This window comes from Psammomys obesus, unplaced genomic scaffold, assembly GCF_907164565.1.
Source record: "Psammomys obesus unplaced genomic scaffold, mPsaObe1.curated_primary_1811, whole genome shotgun sequence".
NCBI lineage: Eukaryota > Metazoa > Chordata > Mammalia > Rodentia > Muridae > Psammomys > Psammomys obesus.
In genome coordinates, this window is record NW_026585895.1 from 38924073 (window position 1) to 38940469 (window position 16397).

At 38.4% G+C, this 16397-nt stretch overlaps 1 protein-coding gene across 3 annotated transcripts in view; it reads right to left on the reverse strand.

Annotated features, from left to right (window-relative positions):
• Kynu (kynureninase) overlaps positions 1-16397 on the reverse strand; it is a 169621-nt gene that overhangs the window by 46203 nt on the left and 107021 nt on the right. For all 3 annotated transcript variants that reach the window (XM_055600717.1, XM_055600716.1, XM_055600718.1), the window contains exons 9-10: positions 8116-8214; positions 6917-6990 (exon numbers count right to left, since the gene is read on the reverse strand). In XM_055600717.1, coding sequence (XP_055456692.1) covers positions 6917-6990; positions 8116-8214 — 173 coding nt within the window. The remainder of the gene's footprint in view (positions 1-6916; positions 6991-8115; positions 8215-16397) is intronic.

A 16397-nucleotide genomic window follows, 5' to 3' on the forward strand; every position in this document is an offset into this window, starting at 1 on the left:
GAGCAAGGTATGCACAGTGACACCCCAAATGTGGATGGTGGAGGATTATCTCACCGGGTCCCATGTCTAGATAACTAATGGCTGCTGCAGAGAGAGAGGGAGAGAGAGAGAGGGAGAGAAAGAGAGAGAGAGAGAGAGAGAGAGAGAGAGAGAGAAAGAGAGAGAGAGAGAGAATCAGTCTTCTCTTGGGATAAGCCTTCCGATAAGTTATCTAGTCCTGAGTGAGTGGTCAGCCTTAAACACACATATGTATGAACAACACTAAATAGACTCAGAAGGTTATATTTACATACATACATATGTGTATCTATGTAGCAATAATAACGAAAGAAGAGGTTGCGAGCTTGAAAGGAAATAGGGAGACGCGAGAAGAGTTGGAGGATTACAGGAAGGGGTGGCAGTGATGTAGATACAATACTTAGGTTTGAAATTTTGAGAGAATTTAAATTGGAATATATTCCCACATTTTCAGGCAGTTATTAACTGTGTAGAGAAGCAGTCCATCTTAAGTATCTGTTGGGTGTCCAATATAAAATTTATTCCTATCCAGCCTTAGTATATCATATTTTAAAGCGTGGCACTGCAAGGGGGAAGGCTGATGATGAACTAGAAGGTGAGATTGCTTGAGTTTGGATCTTTGCACAGTGGATCGCCTCTGCCCTCTAATATTCTCATTCTCCTCATGCACAAAAGGAACTCAGAAACATCTTGGGTGATTAGCTATACATAATGTTCAACAAGCACCTTCTAACAAAAAGGAAGTAAAATTCTTGCTATAGCTATAACGCACCTGTTATTAATGGTATCATTACATGAAAAACTTTCTAGAATGCACTTCATTTCCTATGATTCATTCCACACCAGATGGCCCACCTATTTCTGAGAGACTGTTCTTCCCACATCTATGAGGAACATCTAAAATTTCTGTAAGCATACACCTGAAGTTACCCATACCTTTACTCCCACCCACATTCTGTTCTTATCTTTTTGAAAGCCTTGATTATCAGACTGCTGCAGTGTACACTATTATAAAAAAAGATAAATACATACATACATAGGAAAGCATTTGTTAAAAGTTGAACGATGCCTTATTTATTGGAAATAACGTGTTTAACCACTAGATGTCATCCTTTTCAAGCAGCACAGCCAACTTTGCCAAGTGTATCATGTTAGCCTTTAGATCCATCCTTGCCTTTGAATTAAGGCTGTTCATATGGTTTCAGCTACAATAATGAATAAGTTAACAACAACAGCAACAACAATAAAATACAACTTAACGATGCAGTCTTATAAAAGTGGGAAAGGATTAGGCACTAGAAGTTGTATTAACACAGTTAAATAATTGAAACCTCAGACCTAACAACTGAAATATAATTATTAGTTGACAATAGGATTAGCATGGATACTTTGAAATTCAAGTTATATGTGCTTTCTGCATAATAATTATTATTCACAAAAAAACATGCTTCCCTTTCAATATAACTTCACTGAGCATCACTACTGTTTATTTCCACCTAATTCAATGCCGTATATTGGCATTTTCAGTCTTTGCTCTTCCTCTAACATTGTCCCAGCGATGCTCTTTGATTTGCATATGTACAAAGAAGGAAAACACAGCACAGAACTACAGAACACAACGTGAAGCCTCAGCGAATCATTAAGCCTCCCATCACAGACAAGATGCTCTGTGCACGTCTGCAATGTCTTCTATAGAGCACTGAGTCCTTAACACAAATTAACACATGCTCCTGGGTTTAGAAGAGGGAATTAAGCCTAGAAATGGAAAGCCGTGGAGTTAGTTGTTCTGATATCACATTGAAAGAAGCTTTAAGAGTACGAAGAAATGAACAACAAACCAAAAAGCAAAAGCCAGTCTTCTGTAATGCAGCTGTGCTGGTTAAGCCTGATTTAAGTCCATCCATATGCCAAGCTGACTAGCAAAAGTGCAGTACAACAAAACATAATCTTTCAAAAGCATGAAACCACAGCTTATACAAACACAAAGTAAGCATCAAAAGAAGGACTCCCTTTCCAGCAAGGCCGACACACCTGTAATGAGTGAGGCACTCAGGAGGCTGAGGCAGAGTACTCTGATTTCCAGAGGAGGCTACACAGTCTGCCTCAAAAATCTAGAGAAGAGGGAGGGAGGGTAGGTTCAGGAGGAGGTGAGGGAGGGGCCATAGCCGGGATGTAAATTGAATAAATTGTAATAGATGATAAAATAATAAAAAAGAAAATATAAATAAATCAACACAAAACAAAAAAACAAAGAAGGAAGGAGGAAGGGAAGAAGAGGAGGGAAGGAGAAACGGGAGGAGAGCAAGGGAGGGAAGAATAAAGAGTTGGTGACAAAGCCAGTGGTAGAATTTAGGAAATGTAAATTCAGTCAACTCCTCAAAGGGCCACTGAAACTGGCTGATGACAGCTGAGAATGATTTGATATCCTAGAAGGTCAGAAACCATATACTTTGGGTCATCTTTATTGCTTGAGGAAAAATACATTTGATTGGGCAAAATGCTACATGTTCACTGGGTGTCAACTATACACCCCAACAGTGAGGATAAAAGAATGGTCTAATAACATTTTTAGAAATGTCACCCGGTTTTATTCTTTCTAAAGTTTTGAATATATTTATGTACACTTATATAAATAGATGACATGTAATAAAATTAAGCAACATTTAATGCCTTAGGATACAACAAATTATTTTCTCCTCAGAAAACTTGTCTATGTAGTAGAGGCAGACATGATTTCCTTTAGGGGAAGTGCATTGAAAGTGCAGGAATATCCTTGAAGTTGTGCATCAGGAAAAGAGCTTGGTTTAGGGATTCCACAGAACAGAGCACAGTCGAGCGTAGTCACGCCTGTCTCCTTCTCATGCATTGCAAAAGAAGTCAAGTGCAGCGCAGCTCTGCTGGGAGGCCAGAGCTTAACTCCTAGCATGGCCTAAAGCATCTATAAATTACTTCTTCTCTGTCCATCTGTAACCAGTTTGCCTTTCAGTTTGATATCACACATCAGATCTTCTATCCCAATTTGTATAACAGAGAATAAGAAATGGCTGACATGGTTACTCATCACACAAAAGTTAAAAAAAACAAATAAACTTGTATATCATCTATGTAGAAAGTAACTAAGATAGATGAAATGGTAGCAACATCTACTATGTGTGTGTTGTATGTACATGTGTTCTGTATGTATGTGTGTGTGCATATGGTATGTGCTCGCATGTTTCTATGTATGGTTAGAAGGGCATATGCCTTGGTATACATGCGGGGAGGTCAGAGGATGACCCCGGGGATCTGTCTTCATTGTGCTGCTTTGTGGCTCACTGTGACATATGGCAGGCAGGAAGCTGGCCTCTGAACCCCTGAAAATGCTCTTCTTTGTGCCTGTCACTATACCACAGGGAAGCTCATATTACAGTGGGTGCGCAACCACTGGAGTTTTACAGGTTCTGGGAGTACAAATGTTCGTCTTCCAAGTTTGGGAAAGTTCTGTATCCACTGAGCCATCTCCCTAGTCTGCAAGCATGAGGTGCTCAAATCCCGAGCACCTATGTAGAAAGCTGGGGGTCATAGTGCACACCTGCAAACCTAGACTTGAAAGTGAGAAACAAGAGGATTCTGGGAACTTGCTCAGCATCGAGCCATATCAGTGAGCTCTGGGTTCACTGAGAGAAACCGTGTCTCAAAATATAAGGTGAAGGGGAATTAATGAAAATATAAGGTGGAGAGGAAGAAACCCAAAATTAATATCTGGCCTTCACGCTTAGGTATACATATACATGCATATACCCCTATATACATATTCACACATTTCAAGACACACACACACACACACACACACAACAGGATGACTTAAAATATGTACACTATTTGCTCTCTCTCTCTCTCTCTGTTTTTCCAAGACATGGTTCCTCTGTGTAGGCCTTGGCTGTCCTACGCTAGCTTTGTAGACCAGGCTGGCCTTAAACTCACAGAGATCTGCCTGCCTCTGAGTCCTTGAGTGCTGGAATTACAGGATTGTGCCGCCAGCCTGGTTGGAGTATTTTCTTAGTATATACTTTATAGTCTTCTCTGAAGATTTGGGATATAGAGAACAATTTAATGTGCTGACAGTAATATATTCAAGGAAAATACATGCCTGACTAAATAGCTGTCCAAAGAAAAAGCACTTTTTAATTTTAGAAGCTTGAAATCTTGAAGAGACTTCAGACATGATTAAGTAACACCCAGAAAATGATCTTAAATTTCTAAGGATTAATATGCAGAGAATTGCAGAAATGGGAGGTGATCCAAGGTCTACTAATTCACCTGTAATTTCTTTAAAGGTTAGATCGTTGAGCCAGTGGCTAAGGGATGCAGAAAACTAACCAACAATAACTGTATCACGTACTGGCATTCCTGATGCCCCCATTGAACACATTCTAGAATAAATACAATTAAGATGCAGGATCTTTTTTTTTTTTTTATCTCTACACCAGATTAAAAAAAAGAGGCACACAGTAAGTTATCTCATCAAATAAAAATAAATAGATGTGTTGGTATATTGCATTTGTATTTACATTTATTCTAAAACATGAAGAGAATTGTCTAGAGCAGCCAAGTGTTGCTCTTGCATGGTCAGTCCATTGTTCAATGTTCAGCTTTATCTGGTTCTGTGGATAATAAAGTCTTGCAGGATAGACGATCTTCCTTACAAGCTGTCCCATGACTCTGATAGCTTTCAAGGTACAACTTGAATAACAATGCACCTAGGCTTCTAGTAGGCTGTCTGTCAGTCTTTCATTTATATTGACAAAGAATAAGAAATTTTCTAAAGTATGACGTTTTCAATAAGTTTTTCCTTATTTCCAAGTTAGAATCAAAGAAAAAGAAAAGAAAGACAGTTCTGATATCCAAATGAAGATTTGACGAATCCCCAGGCCCAAAACGGAGTGGAAGGACAAAGGGAAAAAAGGAGGAAAAAGGCCTCTTCTCACCCTCATGAAGGCCGAGGGTAGGAACATGGCGCTTCCCACGCCCAGGCTTCCCACGCTTAAATAGATGAAAACAAACAACCTCAAAACAGGGCCCTTAACAGTAAGCAGGGCAGCTATGGCTTCACACAGCCTTGTGCCAGGCCTTGGCCTTCTCCCACCCAGACCCTTGACACATCTCCATCATTCTGAAAGAGACTCTACCTCCAAGGGGTCTTTGCCAGTAGGCCTGGGGAATTTAATCTTAAATCTTATCTTGTTCATATCCCTCCTTCAGTGAATGTCCCTGCCTTCTTCTCCCCTACAGAGCCAGATTTCCTATGGAGGGGTGTGAAATGATCAGTGTCACAACAGGGAGGAGGGTGGTGGGGTAGGGTGGCAAAGAAGTCTGGCCCTGCGGGAGCCTTTCTACCTCATCTGTCCTTTCAGCATACCTGAGACAACATCACTGGCGTAGAAAAAGGGGAAGGTGATGACGAGGAGCTAAATCTGTCACTGGGATTGCTGAGACACTGCTCCTGGCTGTACAGAGACTTTGTTTCACACTCTGTCTCGAGAGGATTTTTGATGGAATTAAGCTGTCCACTGACATCTTGTAATGGCTTCTCTAGTTGCTACTTCCCCAAGGCTAGCTTCTCCTTTGTCATTCATACAGGTTTCTTTCTTCCTTTCTTTTTCCCCTCCTTGTATATGTATACGTGCATGTGTGTGTGTATGTGTATGCATGTGTTTGGGCTGACCATTTGGGTTGGCCAGGTGATGCACTCATCCCTTCCCCACGGTTTAATAGCATACAATATTAAAAGCAGGACTCCCTACATCTTTCATAGACAGGATAAAACATAGGGCTGAACCTAAGTGTGTAGAGCTTGTGTGTTTCAAAATCAATCCCAACTGCTTCTGGATTTGAAACACAAAAAGGGCTCCTTAGGTTGATAATGTGTGTGGCTCAGCCCAACTTCTCCCCAGGTGATTTACTGATAGTCACGCTCAATCTCTTCTTCTCACTGTACATTTTGGGCCTGCTCTTGGGTAGGACAGGTGGTTCTGTCTCTGTGGTCTACTTGGGTTGCTTGTGCTACTTGTCCCTGAAGGGCCAAAAGCTGGGGTGACCTAGAGTAGCGGAATTGCCATCCTTACTGCCACCTGCTTTCTTAGGTTTCTTGTGGTAAAGGTCAAGGTATCTGAGACTACTTGCTATCTTTGGAAATCCTCCCTCTATCAGAGGGACAGGGAGGAGATGAAGGAGGGTGGAATTGGGAGGGAATAAGGGAGGGGGCTACAGCTGGGATACAAAGTAAATAAACTGCAATGAATATAAAAAATACTTAAAGGAAATCCCAACCTAGCCTTAGCCTTGATATTTTTCTTCCTTCTTGTTTTTCCATTCTTTGTTTTTTTCTCTCCTCAGCTTGAGCTCAGATACTGAGCCCTGGCCCCAGAGGAGAAGGAGCTCTCCCTCTACCATTCTTACTCTGAGATGATTTGGCCACCTCAGTGGTTAAAGCAGTAGAAACTCATAAAGGTCCTGTTCCAGTGGCTGATCTGTCACCATGGCAGCAGGGAACACAAACACAAACCACAACATTGTCGTTTGGGTCTGCATATGTGGATTGTACTTATAGCAATTGGAAAGTATAAACAGCACTTTTAAAAATAAAATTTCAAAAGGGCTTTTGCACTAAACCATTGTCTCTCCATGTTGTAATAACTCATTTTATATTGAAGTTTTTTTTTATTAAACTTCTCATTCAGCCAGTTGAACTCTTTGGAAAGCAATTATTTCTGAAAGCACACAACTGTTAATGGGAGTGGTAAAAATAATTATAATCTAATCTAGATCCTGTTTATGAACAATTTTAGGAATGTCTGACATCCTTGGGATGCACACCAATTTATTCATAATGGAATAAAAGCTTGGAGACATTACTCACGCAGGCTTGATCGTATGAGCATGTTTCTCATGGACGAAGGCACCAGCCAGACCCCCAGCTCCCGAATTTAAATACTGGAAAAGAAATGAAATTGTATGGGTTTACTTGAATACGTAAAGGAAATAGAAACACTGGTTTCATTTCTAAGCCCAGAACTTTTGACCCATTCAAAATGTATGATTATTTAAGATTTTTGTAGAAAAACAGAATATCGGGGCTTACTGTTAAAAGAAAAGCAAACAAAAAATTATTACTAAGTTGAAAATATGTGACTATATTATTTCCATCAAATTTTATTCAAATTATTGAAGTAGGAGAGGAGGGCAGAGTGGGGTTCTGGAGAGCCTTGTACATGTTAAAAAACCTTGCTCTCTCATCCTCAACTGACTGGAGCATCAGCAAAAGGCTGGTATCTAAAAGTAACCCGTGACTCATTAAAATGCCAGTATACACCTCTTGGGGAAGACATAGATGCTCAAAACACATTCATGTGATGCATGAAGATGTATATAGAACTACTTTTAATAGACAGGATGTGCATAGAATGCTGGAAACAAAACAAAACAAATAATCCCAAAACTTCCGTCCTTGGGGCAGAGCACTGTTTGAACTACTAAGCTCTTTTTGTTCTTGCACTCTTCCCATCTTTAAAAAATAACCTTTTTCTAACACACAGTTTTATTTCTGCTGTTCTTTATGTATCTGTGTCTTCATGTACCATGTCCTTCCTCCAGGACATGAGAATCTGAAAACCTCCACAGGTGCTCATAGAATGCCCAGTATCACTCACAGGTAATAGTTAAGGTTTAACAGATTTCAAAGCCTTTGCTCAAATGCTCTGTGTCAAATACTTGCTGTCTAAGAAGTCCATTTATATATGTAGACATATTGTAACTTAGTTTTCATATACACAAAAACTAGAGGCATTAATCAGTATGAATTAAGCTCTAAGTGTGCAACCTGTTCTCTATACTTAATATGTTTTTATATTAGCCTAACGTTTAATAAATAAATTTTCTATAGTTGTAGGAATAATAGAAATAAATAATTTTTAATGTTACTCTCTCATCTGATGTCACTATTTCCTAATCAGAAAACACAGGATTGGCAGAAATAGAACGTAAGTTGCAGACCAAGCTTTTTATTTAGATTGAAACCAATGTGAAATAAAAGGATGTCATACATTGCTTAGTTTCTACCTTGTAGGAACACCAGCAGGCAAAGTCGACACCCCAGTCATGTAGGTGGAGTTCAACATTTCCAACTGCATGTGCTAGATCAAAGCCAACAAAGCAGCCCTAGAGAAGAACATATAAGGCTTCAGTTTGTTTACTGAGTGGGAACAGTAAGGACAAGTATCTCAAGCATTTTGCAATGTGTTGAACAGTAACAGTTCCCTCTGTTGCTCCGCCTCACAGCACTGGATGCATGACTCCCACAAACCTTTAGGCAGCCCTCTAGACCAAAGTCATCTTCAATATTTCCTTCTTCACTATGTTGTCATTTACACTTTTCATGCAAAAATGGGGACAGGAATGAAACTTCAGGTCCAGTAGGAGAAACGAAGCACTTCTAAAATGGACTGCTTTATTGCACTCAGTACAGAGTTTTTGTGTGGGAGATGCATAGGGGTTGCTTAAATTCTATTTGTTAAAAGTATTAGCAGGGTAATAGGAGGTTCCCAGCCACAAGAGACTCAGAGATTCTCAAGGACACCCGGGCTGCATATCCAATGACACTTTTCCTGCCATGCAGTATCATAATAGAACCCACCAGATACAGAGAAGGATCTGAGACCTTTACCTTTCAATTCTGTGCAACTGTGCTCACAATAAACCTATAAGCATTCTTTTTATTATGCATCCCCCGTATTTCCCTTACACTCATGCGCATATTTGTCATGATTGTCTTGCTTTTGTTTTTTTCTGGTGCTCAGCTGCTCTTAGGCTGTTGTTTATTTTGATCCATCCAGATTACTCTAAGTCATTTTAGTCTAGTATACTCTAGTCTAGTCTTCTATTGTGTCACATTTCATATGCCCTCCATTTCTCCCCATGTCTATTCTTCCTGTTCTCATTCTTTTGCCCCTATTTTTAACATATTAATTATAAACTCCCATCAGCGTAATAATCTCTAAATTCTGTAGATCTTAACTGTATCTCAACAGTCCTTTCCTAGCAACTTTACCTACCTTAATTTCTTTTCTACAAAATTGATCTAATACTTAATGCTTTTTACTTACTTACATCACTTCCTTCCCTCTTTTAACCATTTTATCTAAAATCTAAGTATACTTCATGCTATACTTGGTTGTTTATCTTCTAATAGACATTGAGGCCTATGGTAGTATGAAAATTACATAGTGGTAATACCAAAGAAGTCTGTCTGGTCATTTCCCCAGTTAATGTCCTACTGAGGGAACCATACAGTTTATGCCAGACATTTGGAGCTCCAAATATGAAGAATTATTTTCTGAACTACACATTCTACACTTCTTTATGCAAATTCTGCCTGAACAGTACAAACCGTCCAACCAAGAGAATATAGTTGATAAAAAATAAACCAAGCAAAGAAGTAATGCCAAATACATAATTTCCAAATGCACTAATGAAACATGAAAAATCAAGACAACATGATTCTTTCAAAAGTTATTACTCATGTAGAAATGACATCTATTAAGAATGAGTTAGATGAACTCTTAGACAGAGTACTCAACATAATGATTATAAACATGTTCAAAGACACAAATAGCCAAACAAAATAATGAAGTGATAGATGGTATGAAAGAAGACTTCAACAAAAAGTAAGAAATACTGAAGAAAAACCAGTATGAAATACTGGATATAAAAATCATAGTAAGTAAAATAAAAAAGTAAGTAAAGTAAGATTAAAAAGTGGCAAATAAAATAAAATTTTAACAATGTCTCAGCAATAGATTTGACCAAGGAGAGGACAGAAAGCTGAGTGTGAAGACAAGGGGAAGAGACTAGAACAATCCAAGGACCACAATAAAACAGTAATAGTTAGCATCCCGAGATGTATGAATCCCCTGAAAAGACCAAAGTTACAAGTTGTAGGCATAGGAGTAGAAGAAGAAACTTATTCTAGTAGTACAGAAAACTTTTTTTCTTAAAGTTATGATAGAAAAATTTCCAGTATTAAGAAAAGAGATGCCAGTGCAGACGTACAATACATTTAAGGCAGAACAGAACTTCCTTTCATCATATTCTCATTAGAACATTTTATAAATAGGACAAAGAAAGTATACTGAAAGCAGCAAGAGAGAAACGCCAAGTCATACATATAAAGGCCCATCAGAATAACAGTAGATTACTCAACTAGAAATTTAAAACTTATAAGTGGATATAAGACATAATATAGGATAATCATACTAAAATCTGTACACCTAAAGAAGCTAAGTAAGAAGGAGGACCCTGGGTAAGATGATCAACCCTCATTCAGAAAGGCAAATGGAATAGACATCGGAAGAAGGTGAAAAATAAGGAACAAGACAGGAACCTACCACAGAGGGCCTCTGAAAGACTCTATCCAGCAGGGTATTAAAGCAGATGCTGAGACTCATAGTTAAACTTTGAGCAGAACACAGGGAATCTTATGAAAGAAGGGGGAGATAGAAAGACCTGGGAGGGTCTGGAGCTCCACAAGGAGAACAACAGAACCAAAAAAATCTGGGCCTAGGGGTCTTTTTCTGAGACTGAGACTCCAACCAAGGACCATTCATGGAGATAACATGGACCCCCTACACAGAGGGGGCCCAAGGCAGCTCAGTCTCCAAATGGGATCCCTAATAAGGGGAGCAGGGGCTGTCTCTGACATGAATTCTGTGGTTGGCTCTTTGATCACCTTTCTCTGAGGGGGGAGCAGCCTGACAAAGCAATAGAGGAATACTATGAAAGACAGTCCTGATGAGACCTGATAGGCTAGGGTCAGAAGGAAGGGAAGGAGGACCTTCACTATCAGTGGACTGGGAAAGGGGCATGGGGTGTGATGAGGGAGGGCAGGCGGGAGGTATTGGGACGGGATGATGGTGGGGCTACAGCTGGGATACAAAGTGAATAAATTGTAGCAAATAAAAAATTATTTAAAAAATACCTAGAAGTTTTTGGAATAGTGTATTTTAAATTCTGAACGATAACAACTGCCTATCCAGGGTACTAAATACAGCAAAGGTAATGATCATAATTTAAGAAAAAAGTAAGAACTTTTGTGATAAAAATAAAGTGAATATATTTATGGCTACTAAGCCAGTTCTACAGAGAATACTTAAAAAAAAATCCCACAGACTAAAGAGAAACATGAATACCTCCATGAGGCTACAGAAAGGAATAAGCCATGAGAGAATGATACTAAGCAACAGAAGAAAAAGAAAAAAGCAATACAAAATCAGCAGGATGGCAGGAATCAACACACAACTTTCAATAATCTTGACTATTTGGTCCTTGTGGAGCTCCTATCCTTTCCACATCATACAAACTCCCCCTTATTTCATATGTTTCCCTGCACTCTGCTGAAGGTTTGGTTATGAGTCTATATCTGGGCACAGGGGTCTTTTCTGAGACTGACACTCAACCAAGGACCATGTATGGATATAACCTAGAACCTCTGTGCGGATGAAGCCTGTGGTAGCTCAGTAACTAACTGGTTTCCCATAGTAAGGGGAACAGGGACTATCTCTGACAGAAACTCAATGGCAGCCTCTTTGACCTCCCCACCCCCCAAGGGAGGAGCAGTCCTGCTAGGCCACAGAGAAGGACTTTGTAGCCAGTTCTGAAGATACCTGATAAAACAGGATCAGATGAAAGAGAAGGATATCCTCCCCAATCAGTGGACTTGGGAAGGGGCAGGGAGGAGATGAGGGAGGGAAAGAGGGCTTGGTGGGTGGGAATGAGGGAGCAGATACAGCTGGGATACAGAGTTAATAAAATGTAACTAATAATAAAAAAATAAAAATAAAAAATCTTGACTATTAATGGTCTAAATTCCACTCTGAAGACACAGTCCAATAGATTGGATAAAAAATCATGTATCATATATTTGTTGACTCCAAAAACAAAAACAACAAAAAAACCCACACCATCTCAGCAAAGTACTGTCTTAGAATGAAAGAATGGAAAATGGTATTCCAAGCAAATGGGCCTAAAATGAAGAAGATAGTGTTGCTATGCTGTCTGGTAAAATATAATTTATACCAAACTACTGAGAAATATAGGACATTACTGCTTTAAACATATATGACTAGATATAGCCAATTTCATAAAAATAAGTACTACCAGAGACAGTGTTACAGATTAAATCTAGCACAATAGTAGAGGTAACTTCAATACCCTACTCTCATGACCTAACGCTTAAAGGTCATTCCCTGCAAAAAATTAAGTAAATAATAAATACATGAGGGAATATCTGAATTAAATGAAAGCATAGATAACAGATATCTATAGGACATTCAGTCCAAAAGCTGCATATTATGTATCATATATTAGGGTACAAATCAAGTATAATAAATACAAGAAATTTTAAATAATTCCTTGTATTCTACCTGACTACAATGCAATAAGACTACAACAGCAAGAAAAACTCCAGAACCCACAAAAACATATATAGAGATCAGATATTATACTATTTAACACTAAGTCCTTGAATAAATCAAGAAAAAATGAAATTATTACTAGAATTAAATAAAAATGAGAACACAATATATCAAAACTGATGGAGGTGAAGTTTGTAGCTCTACATGCCTATACTAGGAAATCAATTGGTTTTTGTTGTTTGTTTTGTTTTATTTTTTAATCTTTTTTTCTTAAAAGGAGAAAGAACATGAAGTTGGGTTGGTAGGTGGGGGAAATCTGGAAACGTCTATGGGAGAAAAATGTGATTGAATATATTTTAAAAATTAAAGCAAATTAAAAATGTAAATAAAATGAAATAAATGAAAGGCAAAGAAATAAGCGGGGGAAAGAAGGAAGGAAGAAAGAAAAAAAGGAAGGATGAAAGAATAAGAAGAAATATCAGAGAGGCCTCATACTAATAAATTAATGCTGCAGTCAAAGTTCTGGGAAAAGGAGAACAGCTCAAACCCCAATTAGCAGAGGAAGAGACGTCATTAAGACCAGGGCAGAGATTTGAGAAATGAAAAACAAAATAAATAACACAAAGAATCAATAAAGTGAAGAGGTAGCTCGAGGAGAGATAAACAAGATTTATGGGGACTCAGTCAAACAACCAAATAGAAGAAAGAAAAGATCCAAATCAAGAAAATCAACAATGAAAGGAGAGCCATTACAGCAGGTACTAATGAAATTCAAAACTCATTTGATCTTATCTTGACATATATTCTAGTGAGTTGGAAAATCTAAAAGAAATTGGTAAATTTCTAGATGGAAACAAATTTCCAAAGTTAAAACAAGATGAGATAAAATTTGAAATAGGTGAATAACATGCTGTAAGCTCAATCAAACAAACAACAAAACAGAAAAGTAAACAAACAAACAAACAAACAAACCTCAAACAAAGAAAAACATCACACCAGAAACATCAAATGTTCTCCAGCAAAGAAATGCTAAGGCAAGTTTGTTGTAGAAAATAAAAATGAATATTGGACTATATAATAACATTATTAGCCCTAAAATCTTCATGGTGACATTATCTAACCCACTATCTCAAATAGTATGATACAGACACCTGTTAGATTTTATAATTGCCTTATTTACTTTGGGCCGGGCAGATATTTCACCTATGCTGTCTCAATAACCTCACCATCCATCTCCCAGCCCCCATCTCATGCCATCCTCTTTAACCATCCTCATCTGAGCTCTCTTGCATCCATAATCTTATAATTACTTGCTTGTACTCTTCATCTGGGCCTTTCCAAGTCATTATTGGAGTCCTTTGTCCAGGCCCACATGATTCCTTCTCCACATTAACCCACCATGGGGTCCTCTTTCTGCTCTCATCCCACCTGTCTCTTTCCCATGATTCTCCTGTCCTCAAAAGCCCAGGAACCATAGCCACGCCTACCCCATTCTTCCCTGCCCACGTGTAGGCCGTTTAATCAGCCAATCAGGGTTTACACACGACTAGGTATACCCAGGCACTAACCAGATCTTGAGGGCCACTAACACACATCAGATCAACCTCCAACACAGGTATCTCCATTTTTTTCCAAAGTTCAATTAACAAAAACATCAAAAATAAAATGAGGAAGAATACCAAATGACAGTTTCTCTCCAAATATTTCCTTTCTTTTAATCTGTTTCCCGTTTTCTCCTGAAAGTTACAAGCTTTTCTCTGCTGGCTAGGGACCTGTGGTTTGGGTGAACTCTGCATGACTTTTGACAGTAGCTCCCTCTGTAGCTCTCCCACTGCCAGTGCCTTCCACTGTACCTAAGACTTGTACTGGACCTTTACATGTAATGTGTGGAGACTCAAGATACTTGGTTATCAGCTCTTCTGATTTTCAACTGAGCCAATAAAGTTCCTTCAGTCCCAAGAAAAAGTGTGTTTTTCTGGACTTCCCTCTCAATTGGTTATGTATCATAGAGTTTGTGATAGACAGGCCACAGTACGACACAGAAATAGATATTGGGAGAAAAGAGCCCAATCCTAGAAAATTGACAAAGGATCTTTAAAAAAAAAAAAAAAAACAGAAACAAACCAAACGCCTGTAACAGAATGTTCTGGAAACAAACTAAATTACTAACCCTGAACCAAATGCTTCAGAAACAATATACAACTGGAATCCAGACAGAATATAATTTCAACTATCAACTCAAAACAAACTAATTGATCATAATACCAATGCAAGGAAAGGCCAACCTACAGAAAGAGCTCACCAACATCCACCCAGTGAGGCAACACTTGACATGAGAGGTCCATGCTAGTACCTGACAGACATGCATGGTACTCCTGCTGTGAGATGGGTTGTCCTTGGGTCCCATGTTGTGTGCCCAGAACTGCTGCTACAGAAACATAGTTCTTGCCTCAAAGGGAATAAAAGATATTTCATGCCAGATCCAAATATGCATGGCCATGGCCAAGAACACAGATTTAGTATACCCCAAATATACCATGCCCAGAGTGGCAGCCATTTCATGAACTGTTTGTAGTAACAGAACAAAAGAAAGTCATAAATTACCTTCCTTTCTCAAGTACTTTCCAGGAAATGCCAGGTTCTTATAGCAAAATGTTATGGGCTCCAGTTGCTATCTAATAGCATTCTAAGTCCATTCTAAGCTCCAGTTGCTATCTAATAGCATTCTAAGTCCATGGGGTGGTGGAAGCAATTATTTTTGTTAGTGTGTTCCCAAGTTACTCCACCTGTTAGTCACAAGGATGGCAAGTCATGCACAGAGGTGAACACCAATGGCTATTACGGAGACTAAAGATAGCCTAAGGTAATTGTGCGCCAGATCTACCACATCCACGCACTCCACAATCTCAGACATCCTAATTAGTCATTAATCTATTCAGCTTTGTAGAATTCTTAACACAGGTGTGGCTTTTATTCTCGGAAATTCAAAACAAAACTTATTTTAGTATATTATAATATGACTACATCTATTATTACACAAAAATAACACTTTATTGGTAATCTGTTGCTGATTTTGTTGTTTTCTTCTAAGGCAGAGAGATGATGTTGTATCATTTTTATTACTCCAAATCGAGATCTATATTTCATATAAGCAATAAGGTTTTTTTATGGTAATACACCTTTTGAGAATGACTGGAAAACAATACCAGCAATACACACCAAGAAAACTTGAAGGTCATCAGAATCAGGGATTGCATACTCACAATTAGGTTTATTATATATGCACAGAGATACACATGTGACTGAAATCCGTGCGAAAAACAAACAAATCAGAAATCCTGAAATTGAAGTCATGTCTCTACTCTACATTGCTAATTTTGGGAACAATTTTTTAACGAAAGAGTTTTTCAAACTCATCTTTTCATACATTTTTGAGAGTTCAACTTTCTTAGAAAACTCAAACTTAGAAACTCTGTTTCTTAGAAAACAGAAAAAGTCTGTTTTTTATTTCATTATAAATTATTCATAAAGTATGGACTATGAAGAAGGTACCAAGTTCACCTACTGGATCCTGTTATTAATGCCCTGTGGTCACAGCTGTGGCATCATATCAGAAACCACTCCAGGCTTGCACAGTGCATTTTATTGAACGTACATTTTTTTTTTTTTTTTTTTTTTGTATGGAAGGCAGAAGACATAAATTATTAAACTAGGGACTGGAGCAAGACACAAACTTGAATGACATGGCCACAGTGTGATTTTACAGAAGTGTCACTAGATGGCAGCATATTAAAACAAAGCATAAAACTGAGCCATCTCCCACTTAGCCTAGTTTTGGCTGTTTCCATTTTACAAATAGAGGTAGATGCCTTGAGTGTCAACGATGAGAAGAAGAAGAAGAAGAAGAAGAAGAAGAAGAAGAAGAAGAAGAAG